This window comes from Polyodon spathula, chromosome 31, assembly GCF_017654505.1.
Source record: "Polyodon spathula isolate WHYD16114869_AA chromosome 31, ASM1765450v1, whole genome shotgun sequence".
Taxonomy (NCBI): domain Eukaryota; kingdom Metazoa; phylum Chordata; class Actinopteri; order Acipenseriformes; family Polyodontidae; genus Polyodon; species Polyodon spathula.
The window spans coordinates 1368181-1392303 of record NC_054564.1 but is presented as its reverse complement, the minus strand read 5'-3'; the positions used below and the strand labels follow the sequence as shown (position 1 = coordinate 1392303).

Sequence of the window (24123 nt, the reverse complement as noted above, 5' to 3'; positions counted from 1 at the left end):
GCAGTTTTTTTTTTTGCCCAGGCAAGCGTTTTGCTCAGTTTTCCGTTTTTTCTTCTGTTTTGGGGTTTGAAGTTTGTTTGAGTAGTTTTTAGGGTAGTTAGCGGGCAAGTTTTTTGTTTATCTAGTTTTGTTTAGTTTTAAGTTTTGGCCCACTGTCCGTCAAAGCTATAACATGAGTGAGACGAGTTTGACTGCAGTTATTTTTTGAGCCCAGACGTGCTGCAGGGGCTGATCCCCAGTGACAGACCTTTTTGACAGTCGGTGACGCAGTTGAATGATTTTTTGAGTAGTTTTCGAGTGATGTGCTGAAGCTGCTGAGATGACCGATGATGTGCAGTGACTGGGACGGAAGTGAAAGGTGGGATGGTTATCATGGGTGAGTATGAGTCGTGAGACGAGAAGGATTGACGTGAGCTCGGAAGTGGCAGGCTGAGGACTTTGTTTGCGACGTGATTCCCATTGCTGCTTGTGCAGTTCTGAGGGTCTGCATCAGCAGATCGTAGTAACTTGCAGTAGAGAAAGGGTGGCTCAGTGATGGGGGGCAGTTTTGGCCCCTGTCCCGTCAGCACGGGGGCCTGCTTCGTTTCTCCACAGGAATCTGAAAGGCGCTGTCTGGAGACGAGCGCTGCCTGACTTTGAGGAGTACCGGCAGTGAGACGAGAACAAACCTGTTCATTGTGGGCTGTGCACACTGGCCGCCTTTGTTTTGCAAACTGATTGATTTCATTCGGAGTGACAAAGCCGTCTCTGATTTGCGTTCTGCATTAACCCTTCAGTCGCTGTGTGTATAATTCTACCATGTTAAGATTCCTATGTATTTATCTTTTATAATGTGTGTGTATATATATAGTTTTTTTTTTTTTTTTCTTTTTTTTTTTCCCTCGATTCCCAGATACGAAAGCCCGTCCGTGATTTCCCTGGGGGAGGAAGTTCTCCGAAGTTCGTTGAGCTGCAGAACCGGCGAAGGTGCTGGCGCGGCACAGAAGGGTCACCTGGCAGGTGGAGGCGGCAGAGAAGCAGAAAGCTCCAGCCTGGCCAAAGTAGGGGGCAGAGGGGTGGCGACGCGGGGGGCAGATCCAAGAGCGACGTGGCGAGCAGAAAGGGTCGCAATCCGGAGGGCAACCGAGACTCGCACCCCGCACCTAAAGAGCGCAGATGTGCGTCAGGTTGGAAGACAAACCGGGGAGCCACTCTACGTATAATTTTTTTATGACCAGGCCGCCGCTGAAGTGTCGACGGGTGGAGGCAGAGAAGTCGAGCAAGCAGGGAGCGACGAAGCAGTGGGTGTCCGAGGGCAACCGCCGGCCCCCCCGCCCGACTAGCAGCAGTAGTACGCACGTTATGAGGCTTTTTTTTTTTTTTTCCTCGATTCCCAGACTCCCGTCGTGATTTCCGGGATTTCCCTACCCGTGCTCTCTGAACAAAGCAGACCAAGGCAGCCCGGAGTTGCAGAGAGCTCCCATCAGGCCCGATGCTGCGCACGCGGCTGTGTGAGCTGGCTACGTGCGAACTGGCGGGACGGCCCGCCGACCCCGCGCGGGGTCGCGGGGGTCTAAGTTGGCGCGGCAGATCCGTCAGGAAGCCAAGAGCGACGTGGAGCAGTGGGTCTCCGAGGGCAACCGCCGGCCGCACCTGAGCGTGGTGCTCGTGGGAGACAACCCAGGGAGCCACTCCTACGTGCTGAACAAGACCAAGGCAGCCGCTGACGTGGGTACGTGGCCACTGAGAACTGGGGGGGGGTCACAGGGAGTGGGGGGCTGCGGCATTTAACAGCAGTAGTAGTTATAAAAATGCATGAAAAGGTTTAGCTGTTAAAAGCTGGGATATGCACAAAAGCCAGTATGGTGTTGGCAGCGCTTTGCGGCATTACACAATGACAATAAGACTCCGATTGCACAGCGCTTTCACGCATTCCAGGCTTTACTACAAGCTAGATTAGCTTGGATTATAGTTAACAAGCTCAGGTGTGTCTTATTAAATTCACAGTAAAACCAGGACTGGATCAAAGCGCTATGCACCAGGAGTCTTATTTCCATCTCTTTTAAAATACATTGTAAAAAAATTGGTGAAAGAAATCATTTCCAGTGACCTCTAAATGACCCAGTTGAGACAATCCGGAAGTGGGCAACGCCTGCCTTATCCCCGCTCGAGGTTGCGTTGCCATGGTGAGCGCCTATGCGTAATGGGAGCTGCAGGAGGCAGGTAGCTTGGTTGCTAGGTAACCTTCATGCTTAAGGGCAGTTCACAATGTTGAGAACTCCACACTTCCTCCTGCTGTTATAGAAGTTGAGGAGCGGTTTATTTGCTAAACATTTGGCTTGAATTACAAAAAGCTTATGTAGAAAGATGAGCTCTGTGGGTATTAAATGTTATGACCGTATTCTGTTTCATATCCTGTGATGGAGCTGGGGGTCTGTCATTTCTAACCTCCTACTGCTGTAAGTAATCGCAGAAGAATGTGGCTAAGTAGCTTCATCAGTGGGGTTCTTGTTGGTGGCATTTCTAAAATGCATTCCTGGAACTAAAGAAAAAATAATCTTATTTTGTGGTTCTATGTACAGTACATATGCTTAAGGCTGTATTTAGCAGATTTCACGTACCCATTAGAGTTCCCTGCAAAAACTCCCATGGTGAAAATAGAATGTTTTTTTAAAAAAATGTTCATAAAAACAAAAATTCTACAATTTTAGCATTCGCTGTTTTTCAGGTAAAGCATTTAAATATTTTAGGAACAGTTGTCGTATAATAGAATGATCTATTTCCAATAGAAGAGACAGCTTGCTTCCTAGAACTGTGAGTGCACTTGCATTTGAACTTGGTAGGGACATTCCTTGTGCTGTTCTGTGGCTGTAGGTCACGGTGACCCTGTTTTTCGTTGGCGATTGAGCACGGTGCTTCCAAGCTGTCGGCAGTAGCTGACAGATAAAGCTTGTCACTGTGTGTCAAGCTTTATCTGTCATGAGGTCGTCATGCATTTACTTGCTAGTCTTTCACATGTTCCCATGTAAAGAGTAGAAGGTTTTTTTTTTTTTTTTTTCTCTCTGTGCATGACCGGGTTCAAGTCATTCCGTCCCTTGTGGGTCTGGCTCATGGTGCAGTTTACTGCGTTATTGTTTCAATAGAGGACAGGGAGGGCACACTGTAATACCTCATCTGTGCTGCTGTTTGATTTGGGCCTCGATGCATCAAAACTCCAGAAAAATTAAAAGAAATACAAGAAGTAACAATTCACACTTCAGACAGGGTGTATAGATATATTGATAACAAAATAAAAGTATATGAACATAACTTGATTTTTTAACATCATGTAATTAAAGAAAGTACAAAATGATATTGCAAACGTCTGCCAGGAGCCATAATAGTAGTACAGTAGTATTCAAAGTGTACATAGAAAATTACAAAGCTGTATGCAATTCAATATGTTTTCAGCAGGTTTCATTAGACTTAATGTAGAATATTGTGTTAATTCTATAGGGTGATGCAAAACTTTTTGCCATAGCTGCAGATACAAACACTCAGTCTGGATAGCTACTGCTGTCTAGCCTGGAAGGGTGGAAGGTAGGCTGCGGCGTGTGTTGATGGGCCGGTTTGTTTGTGTGCTCCGCAGGGATCAGCAGTGAGACGATCCTCAAGCCAGCCGATATCTCTGAGAAGCAGCTCCTGGAGCTGATTGACAAGCTCAACAACGACAGCAACGTGGACGGACTGCTGGTGCAGCTCCCCCTGCCTGGTGAGGACTGCACCCAGCATTGCATTGCCTTGCCCACGTGCCACAGGACAGTCTGTTCCATCAGCTAGCTACTGGGTGACGAGGGCAGATATACGAGCTGTGAATGGGGTCTTAAAGCCATTCATGAAATGTGTTTATTTCAAAACTGGGAAAGCTGTCCTCACCTCGCCTTTACAATTAAATATCAATCCATGACAATTAATATCTGTAGTTCATTAACCCATAAGGTTCAAAGTGACCCTGCACACACAACGCCAGCTCCTGAACCAGATAAGAGTTGACACTGTGACAGTGACAGTTCAGATTCCCTGTGCATTGTGCGTGCTATGCTATGAGGGGGATGGAGTAGGTGTGGGGTTTGTGTCTCTGTCTCTGTCCTCTTGCTCACCCTGTCCTGTCCCCTCCTCAGAGCACATCGATGAGCGGAAGGTCTGTAATGCTGTGGTCCCTGGGAAGGATGTGGACGGGTTCCACGTGGTCAACGTGGGCAAGATGTGTCTGGACCAGCGCACCATGCTGCCGGCCACACCCTCGGGCGTGTGGGAGATCATCAAGCGGACCGGTGAGAGACTGGGGGAGGGGTTTCCACTAAAACTGCACCCCGCCATCTGTTGGTGAACTGCTGCATTTCACTCACGCTCCGTGAAACTGAAGTGCAGTCCCATAGCGCCCTCTAGTGAAGCACGCCACCGCTGGTTAACCCTTTCAGTCCTAGCTAAAGAATAAACTCCTTTATTGAGTTTACATGAGAAAAGGACACCATTTTTTTAGTTCTTTTTTTTTTTTTAATGGCACAACGCACTAATCTGAATTGTGCTGCAATTTATGACAAGTCATTTTTAATTATTTAGCAACCATTTATATATATATGGCGTCTTTACAGAGACCGTAACCTGTCCTGTTTTGTGCCCCCCCCGCGCCTCGCAGGCATCCCCACGCTGGGGAAGAACGTTGTGGTCGCCGGCCGCTCGAAGAACGTTGGGATGCCCATCGCCATGCTGCTGCACACTGACGGCAGGCACGAGAGACCCGGAGGTGAGCGAGGGAATCCCTGAAACACTACAGCAATTTGGGGATCAAATTGTGTGGGACCCTGAGCAAGTCACTTCACCTCCTTGTGCTCCATCCTTCGGATGAGACAAACAAACAAGGTCCTATCGGAAGCGACTCTGCAGCAGCAGCAGTTGTTGATGATGCAGAGTTCACCCCCCTAGTCTCCAAGTTTCTTTGGATGAAGCATCTGCTAAATGACTCAATAGTTAATATACTTGTCTTATTAACTGTTGTACCATTCCTAATAGTTATATTATCTTTGTACATCTTTTTCTGTTTGTCGTCACATCCTGGTGACTTTGTAAGGTGGTTTAAAGCAGCTTTGTGGCTTCAATAGAGCTCCCAGAGTCATGTCTAACCTGTAATTACTGTACATGGTACCCCACAATGTAACCATAAAACCAGGGGGTCTCCAAACACGGCCTGACAGGTACAGTGAGATAATGAAATACTTCAGGTCTGGATGAAGGTCTAATTGGTTCAGTTAAACAGTTTAGAATAGGGTTGGAACGAAGACCAGGAGTGGAAGAGCCAGCTTTGGGACACTAAGAAATAATTCGCAACAAATCCCACACTAGTGTTACCAGATGCGCTTTGAGGTTACGTATGAATCTGAGAGCTCTATTGAGACTCTTTGAATTTATTACGTTTCTCTTAGCATTTCTAAATTCAGCAATACCGCAGGAATGGAAATAAGACTCCTGTTGCATGTTTCATGCAGTCCAGGTTTTTGCTTTGATTAGCCACAGTGTTCAGGCAACAAGCTCAGGTGTGTCTTAATATAAAGAAACTCGTAGTAAAACCAGGAGTGGATCAAACTACTGTGTAATGGGAGCCTTCTTTCTAGCCTTGTGTGTTTAAGAGTTAAGGATGGGGTAAAACACACACACACCAGGGTCCCTCCTGGAGTTAACCCTTTGTTTCCTCTCTCCCAGGTGACGCCACAGTCACCATCTCGCACAGATACACGCCAAAGGACCAGCTGAGGCAGCACACTCAAATCGCTGACATCGTTGTAGCCGCAGCCGGTAAGCATGTTTTCCATTACACCTCGTTCCCGCTGCGGGTCGCGGCTAACCCTGGCCAAGAAAAATCAGTTTCAGTGCTTTTTTACAAATGTGGCCAACCTTAGAAGTTCTCGTCCTGCGTCAAAAGCTCACCGGGGGATTGCAGGATCGTAATGTGCTGCGTTTTAAATAATCTTCAATATTAAACTCGACAGCCGTTGCCGTTGTGGAGAAAGTTTGCAGTGCACCGCTGTGTTCCCCTGTCCCAGCACACGCCTCCCTGCCACCTGATCAGGGTGTTAGATTCTACACACAGGATTTATCATGTGCTTGGAAAACCCACAGGAAACTGCAAAGATGAGCCAGAACGTTTGTAATCCCCACCGTGAAGAAAGTGGCATTACATCATTCAGAATGTCATGGCAGATACTTGTGACTGCAGTACACTGTGGGGGAAACCCCAATGCTGCAATACAGCAGTTTCCGCTAGGAGAAACTGCTGCCAGTCACAGTGACTGCTTTGTATTACCAGTCACAACATGCAACTTGTCTGCTCTTAATGATGCATTTGCACGTATAATATCGAGGTGAATTTAAAAGCATTTTGTCCTGAAAATATAGCAGGGTGAGCAAACTTACACAAGAGCAGAGAGCAGGTTAAAACCCATGTAAAAAAATACAACCGATAAAACTGCACTTGCTTTTCATTTCAACGGACACGCGAGGCGCAGCCAATCACAATCCCTGAGGCAAACCACATGAACAAACCCACCACTCCTGGAGGAGCGAAAGGAGGGGAGCTTGGATTGAATCGGTGACGCTTTGTTAAGGCAGGGGCTGCCCAATCCCGCGCTCGTTCGACGGCCTGCGTCTTTTAAAGGGCATGGTCTTGTTAACAGAAAGGCTGACAAAAAAATGAGGAAACTCCAGATGGGAACTGAAAATAGTATCTGTGATTAATTATTTGCAGAAGTGTTTGTAAGAAGAACATTTTGAAGTGTGGAATTGCAGATTGCTCTAACAACCCTCCTTTTACAGGGATGACAATAAGACTCCTATTGCTCAGCAGTTTCATCCATTCCAGGTTTTACTACCAGCTTGACTAGCCACAGTGTACAGGCAACAAGCTCAGGTGTGTGTGGGTGGCTTATAAAACGTAGTAAAACCAGGAATGGATCAAACTGCTATGCAACAGGAGTCTTATTTCCATCTCTGCCACTGGATAGTGATCATTGCATTGTCATAGGCCAGCGTCCTTTCTACAGTGTTTCAGTTCTTAACACTGCTTTCATTCTTTCCCTAGGTATTCCAAACCTGATTACAGCTGACATGATTAAGGAAGGGGCCGCGGTGATCGATGTCGGGATCAACAGGGTTCAGGATCCGGTCACTGGGAAACCCAAACTGGTCGGGGACGTTGATTTCGAAGGTACGTACCAGTATGGCCAGTATGAAGCAAGAATACAAAGTGGACAGTATTTTTTTTTAAAAAAAAGGTGTGAAATGAAATTTGAAGCCGCTGGCTTCTTAACTGGACTCTTTCTTTCTTGTGCAGGAGTGAAACGGAAAGCCAGTTTCATCACTCCAGTCCCAGGAGGCGTGGGGCCCATGACGGTGGCCATGCTGATGAAGAACACCATCATCGCAGCCAAGAAACTCCTGACAAAGCCAGCCGCCCTCGGCATCACGGCTCCTTAACGAGAGAGACCCTGCACGCCGAGAGAGAGCGCGAGAGGACAGAGATCATATCGGAGTTTAAAGCCTCACATTCCCGGACCACCAAAACACTCCCACATAGACCGAATTTAATTATAATTTATTAATTCGAATATTTTTATTGTGTGGTTTTTTTTTTATTTTGATCGTGTTTATGTACGGGGAAAGGAATGCGAAAGTCTTAAGTGTAACGTCGGCTTTAATGGTGCAGTTCCGTTCCACCTTAAAACAGAGCGCGCCGGTCACTTTGTGCAGATGCCTGCCACTCTTTCTTTAAAGCAACTGGGCTTTTCTTAAGGTGGAAATGTCCCCCCTCTCGCCCGTATATACAAAACCAATTCCAGGCATTAACTGTGTTTACTGGGGGGAAAATGCCCCCAATATATCGACAGTGGAGGAATGTTGTTCGATAGGGGTTGCTCAGCAGTAAGAGTTGAGGACTAGGAGCCAGATAGTCATAAAGCAAACAAGGATCACTTTATAGCTTACTTGTCTTGCCCCCTGCACCCATCCTATGTGTTTTTGTAATATCTCTACTGTGACCTGAGGGTTTGTTTTTATGTATTTATTTTTTTGTATACCTTAACCTGTAATAACTCTCCCTACTCTGCTACCAGGAATATTCACAAGTATTTATTTTAGAAGATTATCTTGCGAGAAGTTCATATTTCCTCCCTCCAGCCACATTGCATGCACAAGTCGTGGGGCGGTCGCTCGTTTAGGGTTGAATTACATAAGAAGAGATCACGCCTGGTCTGACTCATACTGGGGCTAGGGACCCACCAGAGCTTAAAAAGGGGGTCAGACTGAAGAACAAAGTTTGTTTGGGTTTGAGTGCTTGCTGTCAAGGTGTAACTAAGAGCTACTAAAAGACCTTTTATGAAGTTCATTTTAGTATTTCTAAATTCGGCCCCACTGGTCAGTTTTAATAGCCCCAGGCGGTTTTTTTTTACCTGCTCTGGGACTAAAAACTTCACAACGAAAGTGTGTTTATGTTTTTTTTTTTTTCTGACTTGCTTCAATGCAACATGAAATCTGGAACCCAAATAAACAGTAACTTAATGACACATCTTACCTGCTTGTGCTTCAAAATGTGAGTGGGTGGGGGGGGGGGGGTTTGATGTGCCCACTGTACCGCAGAACTAAGGATATAGCAAACACTTGTTTAAACAAAGAGAAACCCAACACACTGCTCTTCAACATAAGTTTATTGCCAGACACCTCTCATTTAATCTTTACAGCCGACGCTGAAGTATACAAATGAAACTTGAAATACATACACAACATTGGCGTTTTAATTTCAACACAAGCTGCAAACTTTTTCTATCACACTTTTCTTTTAGTGAGGTTTGTTTCTTTTTTTAACATCTACAAAGAAAGGTACACAAGTTACAAAGAACGTGGAAAGCATCACATGTGTTCTGTTACAGTAAAACAAAAGATCAGAAAACAGATGAAGGTGACTCCTTTAAAACACTGCACAGTTCAGACTTATGTCAAGTCAACCCAAAACCATCCACTGCAGTGGAAAATTTGTAGCTGGAGGAAGACTTGTAGGAATATTTACACATCGTGGTGAATTTGTAGCCTAAACGTTTTGGCCAGCATCTACTGCTGAGTACGCTGAAGGCGGCCCTTGGCTAGACTTGTGTCAGCTTGACTTACAGTTTTCCATTTCAGATCTAGAAGTGCCTTGGAAGCTTTCTGTATAGTTCTAAGATTTCTTTAACTCAGTTTTTTTTTTTTTTTTCAAATGGGAGATTCAGGATCATACAGAGTTTCATATAAGGGAGAACCTTTTTTTTCTGTAAGATGGACAATTTTGACTAGAAAAAGTGACAGTCAGAAATGAAATATTTCCTATGGAATTTGTTTCACCTATAATGGAACTGGCATAAGTAATGCACATCGTAAACAAATGCATGACAAATATGACCTTGACAATGAGCAAATTCATGCAAGAGCCTGCAAAGCATGCAAAACTTTAAATTCATTAACTGTTTTTATTTGCAAAGGTTTGACTCTTTTCTGCTCTTTTAGTCCAGGAGCTGTGATTAAACTTATTTGCCAGCCTGGGAGCTCCTCATTTTAGAGTGTCTTTACCAGTGAGATGCTGTTGCAACACTGACAGAGAAAATTAGGCTCTGCCTTGTAGCTATATATTGTTTTTTGTTTATAAATATCTCCAGACAGGTGCAGCCATTTCCAGAGATAATAAACAAGTATAATAATAATCAAATAACAAATGAAAGAAGTTTATTTTATTCCTGCACACAAATCTACACTGATAAACGCCACGGGTCACAGTGACCCGAAACATCTTCTTTGTACACATGACCTGTTCTAAAAAAAAAAAAAACATCTCAAAGGCTCTGTTTTCTGACCCCAACTTAGGAAAAGTCATACAATATTATACAGAAAATGAAAAGAAAAACAGCATTTAAGCTGATTGAAAACTAGAGTCTGGTCAAATAGACCCGAAAGCTAATAGAACGATTAATATGGTAAACTTTTAGAAGGGAAATATATCATTTCGGGCCATTACTTGCAGGCAACATTCCCATCTTATACACCCTTGTCCTTTTTAGAGCCACGCTTTAGCAAAACGTTGGTTTTAGGTGCCTTTACAGCCCTTTATGTTGGGCTAATCCTCACTGTATAGTAGCTGGAAATGTTTTCTTTAAGACAGTCCTTCAGGACAACTGGGGATAGAATAATGATGTTGTATTTAGGAGACAGGGTAGGGGGTAAGATTCTGACCCATTTATGAATTTACCCAGCACTTAAAAGAAAGCATCGCTTAACGCTTGACCTCAGCACCACATTGACTGCAGCAAGCGAGACACGACCATCAGGTTCGAGAAAAACTTCAACATCTTATTTAAAACACTACTTTTCAAAGCACTGTTCTTCCAGGATTTGTATTTGCTTTCACTGTGAAATACTGAACCAAGATGCTGTTAAGTTTCCTATACATTTACAGTCAGCTACGTTACAAACAGAATAGATAAAACTGGAAAATGCACAGTAAATCATTCAAGTTTTTACAAACTGGTAGTCGCTTGGCACTGAGTTTTATTAAGTTTTCTTGCATGCAAGTCCTCATTAGCAGCTGGGAGCCGTCACGGAATCACAGCTGAAGAAATCTATTCGCAGTGAGTCTGCATGTAAATTGTAGGGACCAGGAGGAAGAGGAGGAAGAGGAGGAAGGAGGAAGAGTCAGGAATGTTGGCGCTCCAAAACAGAAACAGTTTTTCCTTTACTACAGATGAAGCTGATGCCTGGGATAAGTACCAATCAACCAAAAATATTTTGGAGAAGGAGAATTTGGCTGCCGGTCTCAATATATAGTTTCTGTTCAAATTATATCTCTTTGGCATTTACTCTGGTGTACCTTGTAAAGGTAAGACACGATTTTAAGAGCTCTAGGGGGGGGGTACCTTTTAAAAAAAGTCTCCAGGGCGGGGGTGGGGGGTTTAAATCTGGATAGCAGTGATCCAGTGATCCAGATTTTGTTATTGTATATTCTGTGATCGAAATTACTTTCAGGGAAACCGGACTTTGCAATCGTAATCCTGGATAAATGTAATCCAGCAATGGCATGTTCTGAGAAAGAGGATCAAAAAACAATCCTGATAAAAGCAATCTCCGTCACAAAATCCAGGATTACAAAATGCGGATCACTGTCATACAGATTAGAAGTTTGGAAAAACCCGCACGCCCCCACGCACACACGCTGACTGACCTGGACTACTCCAGCTTGATCAACGCTTTATGAAAAACGTACGCAGCTTATAAATTTGACGTGCTGTTTATTCCTATATATTTTTTATCTGTGTTTTCACTGCGATGTTATTATCTCCAGCAATCTTCGGTATTCACAACAGCAAACTTGTCAAAATTAAAAATGAAAAAAGAAAAGGACAGTTTTTTTTTTTAGGTGGGGGGGGGGGGGGGGGTTGCTATAGTTGCTATAGGGTGGTCTCACTGCCCATGTCTCTGGGGTGTCTATCTGTGTCTGTGTCTTCGTAGTCTGACTCCATTTCTATCTTCACCTGGGGCACGGCGCACACGGAGCTCCGAGAGTAACTGACAGCAGGAGAGGAGGACGGGCAGGAGATCTTCAGGTGGAGCGTGATGCTGGATTGAGTGCAGAACAAGCTCGTTAGTATGGGCTAGGGGAGACCAAACAAACCTGGCTTCCGTTTGGACTTTCAATCAGAGACAAAGAGAAAGAGACCCCTTTTATTGGACTAACTAAACATGGTCATCTTCTTCAGGTGAAAGTAGGTTTGATGTTCCAATGCTGGCCTGTGCTTTACCGTGCTGTCACTCTGCTGCTCCCCCCTGAGGAGACCTTGGAGGTCCTGAAAGCTTGCGATTTCATTATTGTTTAGTTAGTCCAATAAAAGGTATCGCCTGTCCTTCTCTTTGTCTGTCAGCTCTGGACTGAAAACATTTCATTAATTGTAAATCGAAATGCTGGGTTTGAAAATTATTTTTTGAATTCAATTTTCACCTGGCAATGTCAAACCTGGGGCCAAGAACTGGGGTATATACAATTCCAACCAGTTCCTTACAGATGTGTCCTGCAGCCCGAAACTCAAACCCGGTCTAGCTGACCCTGCTTGTTGCGCGCTGTAATCAGATCCAGATTTAAAAGCAAATGTTTGCAGTGTGCAAACTCCAATGTCAAAGCTGAGCCCTCCCAAGACAAAGTATCCTCCCTGATGACGGATTACTGGGGTGTCCCCTGCCCTGAACCCCATTCTGAATGTGCTGTTCCAGTGACTGCCCTCCCCTCCCTCTGCAAGCAGGTTCATTCTGATCTCAGTGTGGAGAACGGGGTACAGCATTCTCAGGGCAGAAAAAAGGCTCGGAATAGGAGAAGACGTCAAGGGATAAAAAAAGATTTTAAATTAAGTTTTTAACAGACAATAGACAAAACTTAATTCACTATTATTACTATTAGATTTGTTTTTTTAACTGCATGCTATATAGGCCTATATTCCTGCTTTTAATATATTGGAGCAAACTTAATACTACTACTACTAATAATAATAATAATAATAATAATAATAATAATAATAATAATAATAATAATAATGAGGAAATATTCCGTTTTTTGACCTATCGGCATCCCATGTGGCTTTCAATTCTGCACACAGGTCTCTGATAAATTAACAAGCCTTACTGTCAGTGGAAATGACTACAGCAGCATTGGACAAGGGAAAACAGGGATGGGAATAAGACTCCCATTGCATAGCATCTGATCCACTCCGGGTTTTACTATGAGTTTAATCAGACACACCTTAAAACGTGGAAAGGGTAAAACTGCAATGCAATAGGAGTCTTATTTGCAACCCTGGAATATAAGCTTTAGACTCGTTAGCCCCACTTCGGTACGAGACCAAAGCAGCACAACAAATCCTGCGGTCAGTGATATGCGCTGGAAAGCAAAGCAGACTTAAAAAGAACAACTAGACACATTTGGCGGATTTGATTGGAATTACTGTCTGGGATGAAGCAGCCCCACCTAGAACCCATGTTTGACAGCCTGGCTGCTGCGTGGTTACAGATCAGACACTGGGAGCGGCGGGGCAGTGACTGTGGGGGCCGATCCCAGATCAAATCAATCAGTAGACTAATGCAACCTCAACAACAAAAAAGCTTTCACTGTTGCAAATAAGGGTAGGGTCAACTGATTAACATCACAAATGGTAGCGCTGTACTATTATATATTAGGAGCTGGGCATTAAATTACTCTTCCCTTACAGTTTTGTGATGTTGGCAGTTCTTCTAGACAGTTCATTCAGCACTCGATTAGAATTTTGTGTTGACATGGAGTTCAGGAGCTGCTCCTCAGTTCCAGACGTGTGTAATGTGGGCTAGATCGGCCAAAGTGACTTAATTTTAGTATGTTCCAGCACCATCTAGTGCACAGCTAGGGTATTGCCAGCAAAACAAAAATGAGTCACTAAGACAGGCAACTACAACTGAAGAGCGGCTCCCAAATTCAGCAGAATGTTAAGCAGACAGCCCCACATTATTATAATTTTTTTATTCTTTTTACTGACATACAGTACATCAAATAGATTTTCTTGGTGTGGGACAAATTTGGGGTAAAATTTGATAAAAACTGTTAATTAAAGAGCCTTGCTTATAACTCTGGATGCGTCCAATTGATCTAAACATTGCTTCCCTATGCTTTACCAGACCTCTCTGTGCTTTACAATGCTTCCCTATGCTTTACCAGACCTCTCTGTGCTTTACAATGCTTCCCTGTGCTTTACCATACCTCTTTGTGCTTTACAATGCTTACCTATGCTTTACCATGCTTTCCTATGCTTTATTACACTTTGCTATGCTTTTACTACGGGAAACTTGTATAAGGGTTTACCCTGGTTTGATTATTAATATGCTTTACCATACCTCTCTGTGCTTTACAATGCTCACCTATGCTTTACCATACCATACCTCTCTGTGCTTTACAATGCTCACCTATGCTTTACCATGCTTTCACTATGCTTTTACTACAGGAAACTTTTCCAACTGGGCTATACCAATGGAATTTAATGGCAGGGGGTGGGTATGTGACTGGGTTCTGTAATCCCGGGTAGTTACAGCCTCACTCTCACTGGTAGCGGCCCCCCCAGTTGAGCTGGTCCGTGGCCGGCTGCATCATTTCATTGTAAGGTACGCGAATGTTCAGGACACAGTACCTGCGATCCAGCTCCGACTCGCTGGGAGAACAGTTAGAGTACGGGCGCCCCTTCTCCTGCAGAGAAAAGAGAACAACAAAGAGAATTGAAAGAGAATTTCTATAGCATTTCATAGGATTGCACAGGAGTAACAACTGAATAGCAAATGTTTTTGAATAATTTTTCAAGTCGTGAACACACACACACACCCACACTTGTAACCAGGAGGTCCTCTGTTCAAATCCCAGCTCGGACACTGTCTCACTGTGTGACCCTGGGCAAGTCACTGAACCTTTCAGCTCAGACGTTGTTGGAAGTGACTCTGCAGCTGATGCACAGTTCACACACCCTAGTCTTGTATCTTATAAAGCGCTTCGTGATGGTGGTCCACTATGACAGGCGCTATATAAAGATTATTATTATTATACATACAGATATAGTTATATATATACACACACACACAGTAATCCGTCGTGTTTCCTTCCTAACCATTTATCTGCTGCGATCAAGCCCTTCAACAACGTCACCCACGTGTGCAGCGCTAATGCAAAATGTACAGTTGTGTTTACAAATGTTTTTTTTTTTTTTTGGTAAATCTGTGCATTTTGCTGATGTGTAAAATTACCTGACTCTAACACGAGTGTGTACAACACTGTGGCAGGGCAGGACCCCTGTGCATGAAGAGGAGTTTTTGTGTAAATGGTGTGTATTTATTGTAATTAATGAATGAAGTACCTGACGCTCCTGGGAGAGCCTGTCTGCTGTGTGTGATTACCAGCTGTGGAATCTAATCAGCATGTAGATGTGTTCCAGCGGGCCGTCGGGTATAAACAGATTCCATTTATTCAGCTCAGTGCTTTGTGCGCTGCCATTGCTGGTAGAGTCACGCGAGCTGATCAGTGTGTCGATGTGTAATAAATCCTGTTCACCTGCAGGAAGTGGGTCAACTTCAACCTCTGGATCTCCTGCCTGTCACTCAGCAGCGAATGCACCCACCCACACGGCAGATGGCTACTCCGTCACAAGCATTAATACCCTGTATCTTTCTAAACAAGGGATTTAGGGGAGCTCCCTAATAAAAGCTGAATCTCCAAACAGTAACTGTGTGAATGTAGTAAATTGTTACAGATTTGTATAATTGGATTAGTTTATCAGATTTTTTACATATCTGCCCTTACTCTGGTCCCACCTCAGTAGGATAAGAGACAGGCTCCTGTATTTTAAATGTCTACACATTCAGAATGAATTCGAATGGAGCACCGCAGCAATACCAGCTAATGCATTAGAATGAATAGCAATTCTTATTGTAAAATGTAACCATGTTTTCAATTAAGGGCTGCGGAATATTAACACAAGCTGATTGACACTTCCGTGAAACCAATGGCGTGGGGGGGGTTGGGGGGCGTGTCCCGTTTATGGCTGCTAGTTTGACTGAACTGCGCCGTAAAACATCGGGAAAAGAAAATGTGGATTGAATCTCTCCCTGAGATGAGATGTCGGAAGGCTTGAGATGGCCCTCGGTACTTACTGTCTGGAGATGGAGAGCTGTTGACAGGGTCAGGCGGCAGGGTGTCCATTGGGATCTTTACAGGCGGGGGGACGGGGGGCTTAGACTAGGAAGAAACAGGGAGGGAGGGGGGAGATCCATGAAACACAGGGAGGGAGAGAGTAGGACTACACAAAGGGAGAGTCTCTTAGGATTAGAATCCATTCAGCCACAATCCAATTCATAAAGCTGTATGACTGTGGCCACAACTTTTGCATCAGCTTTATATGAAAAATTATATGAACATAATCTTGTATTTAACATTGTGTAATCAAAGAAACTACAAAATGATATGGGAACAGTCTTAATGGTAGTACGGTAGTGTTTCAGGCTAGAAATGTCGCATTTTGTAATTTGTCCTTTTTTTTCATGATGTATATGTAAATCTACAAAGTGGTGTGTAATTCAATATGTTAACACAACATTATTCAGCAGGTTTCATTCGACTTTATGACGCACAATGTGTTAATTCTATAGGGCGATGCAAAATATTTGGCCACAGCTGTAGACACATTTATTTCAAGACAGGTAGAGTAGTGGGAACCTCACTTTTGAGGAATTTTTACACTTTTTTTATTATTTTTTTTTAAACTGGATTCTCTGATCTCTTCACTCCAAGTCGTCATTAACACGTTTTCAACAGTAAAAGCACACCCAAGAAAGTTACCAAGCCAGAAGACTATTTTAGAACAGGGTTGGAACAAAGACCAGGAGTGGACGAGCCAGCTTTGACCAGCCCTGCTTCTACCCTCCAATGTGAACAGGTGCTGAGTGCGCCTCTTCATTCTGCAGCCACAGCTCTTACCTCGTCCTCACTGCCTCCCTCCTCTCCTCTCCCCTTCTTGTTCTTCTTCTTCTTCTTGTCCTCCTCCTTCTTTTTGTCTTTCTCGGGGAGGATATCATCCAGCCAGGCCAGGTCATGCTGAGAGAAGACCCAGTCAAGCATCTTACGAACGATGATCAGGCCCAGGATCTGAGCGAGAGGGAAGAGAGGGGAGGAGGGATAGAGGGATGCAGGGGGAGAGGCGGGGAGGAGGAGAGAGAGAGAAGGAGAGAGCATGTGAGGGAAAGAGAGACAGGTGGAAGAGAGATAGAGGTCTTGCTGAAATGTGATTTGCTCACATACTGCTGATTTACTGTATTTACTAGCACCTTTGATTAAAGGCTGATTGATGAATGAGAAATTTACAAACAAGAGGCCATTCGGCCCATCTACTGTATGCTTGTCTGGCTTCTGGAATCTGATTGATCTAAAAACTTTGGCAAGTTGGGTCTTGAACAACATGGCTAGGTAACCCTTAGTAACCCTTGGTAAGCACTCTTTCCCCATAATTTCCAACCGTGCGTACTCTCGTCCTGGTTTCTATGCTGCACTTAGAAGGCCCTGGTCAGGGGTTAACTATGTCAATTCCTCTCAAGGTTTTCATGGTTTCACCGAGCGAGCGAAGCTGCAGGAAGCTCTATCTCACCATGATGGGGAAGATGATGGCTGCCACGGTGGACTTGAGGACCCAGAGCACGGTGAGGCAGACGATCTGCACCACGGTGAAGAGGTGGACCCGGCGCAGTGGCACGTGACGGAGGAAGGTGTAGTCCGGCTGGTGCTTGGCAGGCATGAGGTAGAGCTTACAACGATCCCAGAACTGAGAGAGGAGGAGAGAGAGGAGAGAGAGAGAGGGAAAGAGGGAGGGAGGGGGGAGAGAAGCAGGAGAGAGAGAGGGAGAGGGAGAGAGAGAGAGAGAGAGAGAGGGGGAGAGAGAGAGAGAGAGAGAGGAGAGAGGGAGAGAGAGAGAGAGAGAGAGGGAGAGAGAGAGAGAGAGAGAGAGAGAGAGAGAGAGAGGGAGGGAGAGGGAGAGGGAGAGGGAGGGGGGAGAGAGGGAGAGAGAGAGTGAGAGAGGAGAGAGGGAGAGAGAGAGGGAGAGAGAGGAGAGAGAGGGAGGGAGATTGAGAGAGACAGAAAGGGGGAGAGAGGGGAAGAGAGAGGGAGAGGGGGCAAGAAAGAGGAAAGAGGGGGAGAGAGGGAGAGGGGGAGAGAGGGGGAGAGAGGGAGAGAGAGGGAGAGAGAGAGATAGAGAGACAAAGGGGTAGAGAGAGGGGGTGAGAGCGAGGAGATAGGGAGATAGAGGTAGAGAGGGATAGAGAGGGAGATGTAGAGAGAGAGGGGCAAGAGAGAGAGAAAGATAGAGACAGAGGGAGTGAGAGAAACAAATGTAAGAGGGTGGGTGCAAATGATACATTATGAAATGTTATGCTGTTAATCAGCTCATGCACAATACTGTTAGAATTACTGAGTGAAAGGACTGGTTGTTTTTTGTGGTTGAGCATTGTATTATTATTAATAATTCGTCATTTAACAGACGCTTACAGAGACTAAGGGGTGAACTATGCACCACAACTGCTGCTGCAGAGTCTCTTCCAATAGGACCTCACTTTCATGTCTAATGCGAAGGACGGAGCACAAGGAGGTCAAGTGACTTGCTCAGGGTCGCACACAGCGAGTCAGTGGCTGACCCGGGGTTTGGTATCAAGCCCTTTACTTTAACTACTGGACCCTCCAGAAAAAAAAAAAAAGATCTTCAAAAGACGTGCCCGTACCTGGATTCCATTGAGAGAGGCCACACCCATGTAGAGGAAGACTCCATACAGCACTGGCATGGGGATGTACTGCGGGAAACACGGAAACAACGACACGCCGACGCATGAGAGGCCATCACCAAAGAGCGGCAGCAAAGACAGGTCAGGCCTGACAGAAACACTCACCTGCAGAACAGGAGCCAGGAAGATAGAGACTCCCGTCAGGATGAAGACAATAGTCCCAGTTAACCTCTGCTCCCTGCACAGGGACAAGAAACAGCTGAGTACCGCGTTTGCGTGCAAGTGGGGTACAGGGGTCTGTGCAGCTGATCCACACGCAGCAAAGCATCTTAATACCAGCACCATTCACATCAACACAAAACCTACGGCTTGAAGTTTTATATGGTATGCTGTCCCTGAAAGAAACCGACTAAAATGACAAAAGATATTGAATCGTAGTAGATTGTAATGGCTTGAGTTTCCCTCTCAGTATACACCCCTTCTAAAAGTTTACCGAAGTGTAATAAAGCACAGAGAGGTCTGGTAAAGCATAGGGAAGCATTGTAAAGAACAGAGAGGTCTGGGAAAGCACAGGAAAGCATTGTAAAGCACAGGGAGGTCTAGTAAAGCATATAAAAAAAACATCGCAAACCATGCTAAGCTACAGTAAATGCTTACTAGAACAATGGGAAAAGCAGAGGGGGGAAAGTGCAATATTACTGTGCAAATGTACCAGGGTAAACTTCACTAGGGTTGTCCTAAAAGAATAAATGTTTTCAGTGGTCGTGGGTTAGGGGCGTCAAGATGTGTCACTGTATAGTTCAACTGAACACAGTTCTGTACAATATGTAGTGTATACACAGCTGGAGGGTTCTCCCGCTGTGCACCTATACACTGACAGGACATGTGTAATGTTCTAAAAGATCTGTAGGGTCTCTGTTCCCACCTCAGTGCTAAAACAGCCTGCTCCTGGTTTGTGCTGCACTTACTGAATTATATAGATTCTGTACTGTATCAAATCTATAGGATCTCTATAGTGGGTCTCCCTCTCTGTCTGTCTGTCTCTCTCTCTCTCTCTCTCTCTCTCTCTCTCTCTCTCTCTCTGTCTTTACCGGACTCCCAGAAACTGGGGCTGCTCTCCGGGCGCGCTGGACTCCGTCTCCATCTTCAGGCTGTCGATGTGAGCGATCGAGATGACAGTGGCGGCGACATACCAGGGGAGCCCCATGAAGGAGCAAACCGCCATCAGAAGCCCCACCCAGAACAGGTCCATGTGGTAGCCACAGCCCTTCTGCATAGACAGAGACAGACACAGATGCAGTCAGCGTACCACACAGAGCAGGGAGACCAGCCCAAAGGGAGCTGAGCACACCAGCGGGACAGGATCGAGCTCTGCAGGAATCAGGGGCTGACAATCAGGGGAGGGTCGCTGGTGTCGATCGGGCTGATTCACCGGTCAGGGTGAATTGAGAAACAGCTGCTCGGGTTTGTGACGATCGCTGCTTTTCTTAACTGTGGAGAGCAGCGACCCACACAAACCCAGGCAGCTGTTTCTTAATTCGCTCTGAACAGGAAATCAGCCCAATCGACACCAGCGACCACAGCTGAAAACAACTCAGCACAAACTCTCTGCTAATCACAAAACAGGACAACACACAGTCTGAAAAATCACAGTGTAATGAACAATACAGTACAACACAAACACACACAAAGTCTGATAATCACAATGCAACCCAATATAATGCAGTCGATATGTGTTGTGAGCATGTATACAGCACCCAATACAAGACAATACAATACAACACGCACAGAGTCAGAAAGTCACAATGAAATGTTACAGTACAGTAAATACAAGACCAGAGGCGCAGCGTGATAATTCTAACCCAGGGCAGCTGCTGCGGCCTCACCTTCAGCTTGTGCTCTTTGCGGTTGACGATGACTGCCGAGATCTGCTGGTCCATGAAGATGAGAATGGTGACGAGGAGGGCGGGCAGGGCGCTGGCCACGTACACCCACCAGGGGTTCTTCCCAAAGGGCAGGACAATCCAGCCACGGTCTGCGCGTGTCGGCTTCACAACACAGACAAACAAGCACACTCTGTTACACTCTGCTGTGCTTTTACTGTGGGACGCTTTTATAAGAGTTAGTTTACCATGTTTTTTTTTTTTTTTTATATGCTTTACCATACCTCTCTGTGCTTTACAATGCTTCCCTATGCTTTACCATATCTCTCTATGCTTTACAATGCTTCCCTATGCTTTACCATACCTGTCTGTGCTTTACAATGCTTCCCTATGCTTTACCATAGCTATCTGTTCTTTACAATGCTTGCCTATGCTTTACCATACCTCTCTGTGCTTTACAATGCTTCCCTATGCTTCACCAGACCTCTCTGTGCTTTACAATGCTTCCCTATGCTTTACCAGACCTCTCGGTGCTTTACAATGTTTCCCTATGCTTTACCAGACCTCTCTGTGCTTTACAATGCTTCCCTATGCTTTACCAGACCTCTCTGTGCTTTACAATGCTTCCTTATGCTTTACCATAGCTATCTGTTCTTTACAATGCTTGCCTATGCTTTACCATACCTCTCTGTGCTTTACAATACTTCCCTATGCTTTACCATAGCTATCTGTTCTTTACAATGCTTCCCTATGCTTTACCATACCTCTCTGTGCTTTACAATGCTTCCCTATGCTTTATCATACCTATCTGTGCTTTACAATGCTTGCCTGTGCTTTACCATCCCTCTCTATTCTTTACAATGTTTGCCTATGCTTTACAATGCTTTATTAAACATTGCTATGCTTTCACTATGGGGGACTTTTATAAGGATCCTGCCACATAAACTAACAAACTAACAGACAGGCAGGCAGGCAGACAGACAGACAGACAGACAGACAGACAGAGAAGGGAACGCGTGTACCTTGAACTCTGTCGGCACTATGAGCTTGGGGGTGTTCAGTCCCACAAGCATATCAAGACCCACAAACATCATTATGGACATGAAGATTGAGAAGTCGCTGATTAGTTTACGTAGCTGCACAGGAGAAGAGAGGAGGAGCGATGCCAAGAGAAAAGACAAGACAAGAAAAGACGAGACACGAAGGAGGGATCACAGAGAAAGAGCAAACATAAGTCAGTTTAATGTCTTTGATGGGTAAATAAATCATAGGATCACCCATTCTGCAGGCAGTTCCCCTTTCTTTCAATAGTCACTGTTTTATATATTATAGCATGGGACTAACCATTACTGAGACAGCACACCCCAATCTGAAATAACAATACAGCTCTCAGACTGAGGTGGGACCACATTAAGAGATATGTAAAAAGTCGGATGAATGAATCCTGTTTTAAATCCCATTATACACAGCTGTAACAATTTACTACATTCACACAGTTACTGTTTGGAGTTTCAGCTTTTATTAGGGAGCTCCCCTAAATCCCTTGTTTAGAAAGATACAGGGTATTAATGCTTGTGACGGAGTAGCCATCTGCCGTGTGGGTGGGTGCATTCGCTGCTGAGTGACAGGCAGGAGATCCAGAGGTTGAAGTTGACCCACTTCCTGCAGGTGAACAGGATTTATTACACATCGACACACTGATCAGCTCGCGTGACTCTACCAGCAATGGCAGCTCAAGGAGCACATGCAGCACAGTGTATGGAAACTGTGCTGGGATCTGCAATGTGTGAACTAATCCTCTCTGTTCAATAATAAACTAACATTGCTGAAGAGCTTGGTCAGGGCGGATGAGCATTAGGGTGGATATATGATGGATTACTGTAAATGTTTGGGGTTTTTTTACAGTAAAGTCCAGTTGTATAAAAACCACAATTTCAGTGTTAGAAATGGACAAGAATGAGCAGTATAGTATAGCAAAGAGAGATTGCAAGAGGCAGAACCCTTTCTCAAAGACTGCAGCGTGAGGAGAGACTTCACGTGATTACGCAGATATAATCAAGCATGCAAAAACACTGCCCTGTACAGTCGTACACAATTCTGTGATTGCAAAGACGGAGCTGCAGAGATCATGTCCAACTAATTTACAGAAGTTATTTTCTTTGATCATATCATTGTTTTGCAAGTACAGCGCTCCCTCCTTATTATGCGATTATTCACATATTCGGTTAATTCAAGGTTAGAATTATTACACTAGAATTATTATACTTCCCGAATGTCCAGTTATGTCCCCCCTCACTGCAGCAAGTCCCCTCAGTGCAGGAGAACTGAAGGCTCAGCGGGCGTCCTCCGATCCCACGAGCGAGCCAGCTTCCTCTTCCACACCCAGGAACTCCAGAGCGGATGTCAGCGAGCTACCGCCCCCTGGAGGACAAAGGCCAGCCCTGCAGGTGTCCGCTCTGAGCTCACTGGGTGCCCAGCCGGCAGGGTCCGCTGTAGCTCTGTCTGCTGGTTTTGCCTCCCTAACCAGCGGGAGCGCCAGAGCCAATGCAACGATCCCTCTGGAATCCAAGGTGAAGAACGGCGACCTCGCACAGCCAGGACCTGGAGCCTGCACTCCCTGACTGTATGACTCGTCCTGCACACCACGCGGCCGTGCCTTTACCAGGGGAGACCTCGGGGGAACCCTTACTAGTTCAATCTTTTAATATTGCACGACTTTTTTCGTGTGAGTGTCAGATAGTGAAATAGAGAGAGCGCGTGTGTGTCTATTACATAAAACAACAGTTTAAGTAGACTGGAGTTGACACACTTCCAGACCAAGACATAGTGTGGTAGTACAGAGTTAGGGGGGAGGTTGAGAAAGGGAGTGGGGGGTTAGTAGGAGGGGGGGGGCTCAAACCTTTAGCTCCGAGGGGACATGCAGTTTCGGGGTGTCCAGCGCGATCCAGAAATCAAGACCGCAGAACATCAGCATGGATAAGACTATAGCAAAGTCACTGAGGAGGTTCCGGAACTAGAGTGAGTGGGAAGAGAGGGAGGGAGTGAGGGAAGGAGGGAGGGAGTGAGCACGAGAGAGACCAGGAGAGAAGGGTTAGGGAGTGTCTCCACATGGCTGAAGATGTGTGCAAAGTAAAGCTTTAAATGATGCTCTTTTGAAAATTAAAAAAAAAAAAAAAAACAGAATTTAGCATTGAAAATAAACAACACAGCCAAAAATATTGCAGAATCTTGCTTCTACTGTGTTATCTTAAACAAAAAAAATATATGAAACTCAAATACAGAGACATAATTATTAGTTAGCAGATGCTTTTATCCAAAGTGATTTAGAAGAATAGGGGATGAATTATGATTTGTCAACAACTGCTACTGCAGAGTCTCTTCCAATAGGACCTCGCTTGTTTTGTGTCTGAAGGACAGAGCACAAGGAGGTTCAGTGACTTGCTCAGAGTTTCACACAGTGAGTCAGTGGCTGGGATTTGAACCCCCTGGTATCGAGCCCCTTTCTTTAACCACTGGACCCCCAAACCTCTTTTTCATCTCAAACACTGAACACACAGTTACAAGTCGAGGTTTAATATGACTGCAAACCTTGTCGAGGACTAAAACCGTTAGGTTTGAAAACACCATCGTGGACAGTGGGACTTGGATTCAACCCCGCTCCTGTTTCTCACCTTGGTGGGGAAGTAGCGGCTGAACTTGAACTTCTTGAGTGTGACAGTCATGGAGTAGGTTCCGAAGAAGAGGATGAAGGACATGAGGGCCAGGTCAGGCACGTACTTACAGGTGTTACCCAACAGACTGCCTCCGTACTTCAGACACTCCTTCTTGCTGAGCTGGCTCCAGTCCAGCGCTGTGACATTGACAGGATTGTACTGACAGGACCAGAGAACAT

The 24123-nt window shown here is 45.1% G+C and overlaps 2 protein-coding genes across 5 annotated transcripts in view; one reads left to right on the top strand and one right to left on the bottom strand.

Moving 5' to 3' along the window:
* The first annotated feature begins 329 nt into the window (after positions 1 to 329).
* On the top strand, positions 330 to 8573 carry LOC121303023 (bifunctional methylenetetrahydrofolate dehydrogenase/cyclohydrolase, mitochondrial-like). Its single transcript, XM_041233420.1, has 11 exons — positions 330 to 358; positions 595 to 651; positions 893 to 1090; positions 1218 to 1330; positions 1496 to 1711; positions 3608 to 3730; positions 4140 to 4292; positions 4658 to 4765; positions 5719 to 5811; positions 7094 to 7219; positions 7346 to 8573. Exons 1-11 carry the CDS (start codon positions 330 to 332, stop codon positions 7486 to 7488), a joined length of 1359 nt encoding a protein of 452 aa, XP_041089354.1. The 3' UTR covers positions 7489 to 8573.
* A 2988-nt stretch (positions 8574 to 11561) lies between these two features.
* LOC121303199 (electrogenic sodium bicarbonate cotransporter 4-like) overlaps positions 11562 to 24123 on the bottom strand; it is a 35545-nt gene continuing 22983 nt past the window's right edge. For 2 of the 4 annotated variants that reach the window (XM_041233752.1, XM_041233754.1), the window contains 11 exons: positions 23903 to 24103; positions 23131 to 23244; positions 20235 to 20396; positions 19440 to 19618; positions 18514 to 18586; positions 18349 to 18417; positions 17223 to 17396; positions 16559 to 16726; positions 15736 to 15820; positions 14229 to 14284; positions 11562 to 11646 (listed from right to left, as the gene is read on the bottom strand). In XM_041233752.1, the coding sequence (XP_041089686.1) occupies positions 14262 to 14284; positions 15736 to 15820; positions 16559 to 16726; positions 17223 to 17396; positions 18349 to 18417; positions 18514 to 18586; positions 19440 to 19618; positions 20235 to 20396; positions 23131 to 23244; positions 23903 to 24103 (1248 nt within the window). In that variant the 3' untranslated portion in view covers positions 11562 to 11646; positions 14229 to 14261. The remainder of the gene's footprint in view (positions 11647 to 14228; positions 14285 to 15735; positions 15821 to 16558; positions 16727 to 17222; positions 17397 to 18348; positions 18418 to 18513; positions 18587 to 19439; positions 19619 to 20234; positions 20397 to 23130; positions 23245 to 23902; positions 24104 to 24123) is intronic. The other 2 variants (XM_041233753.1, XM_041233756.1) reach the window with 2 other exon arrangements.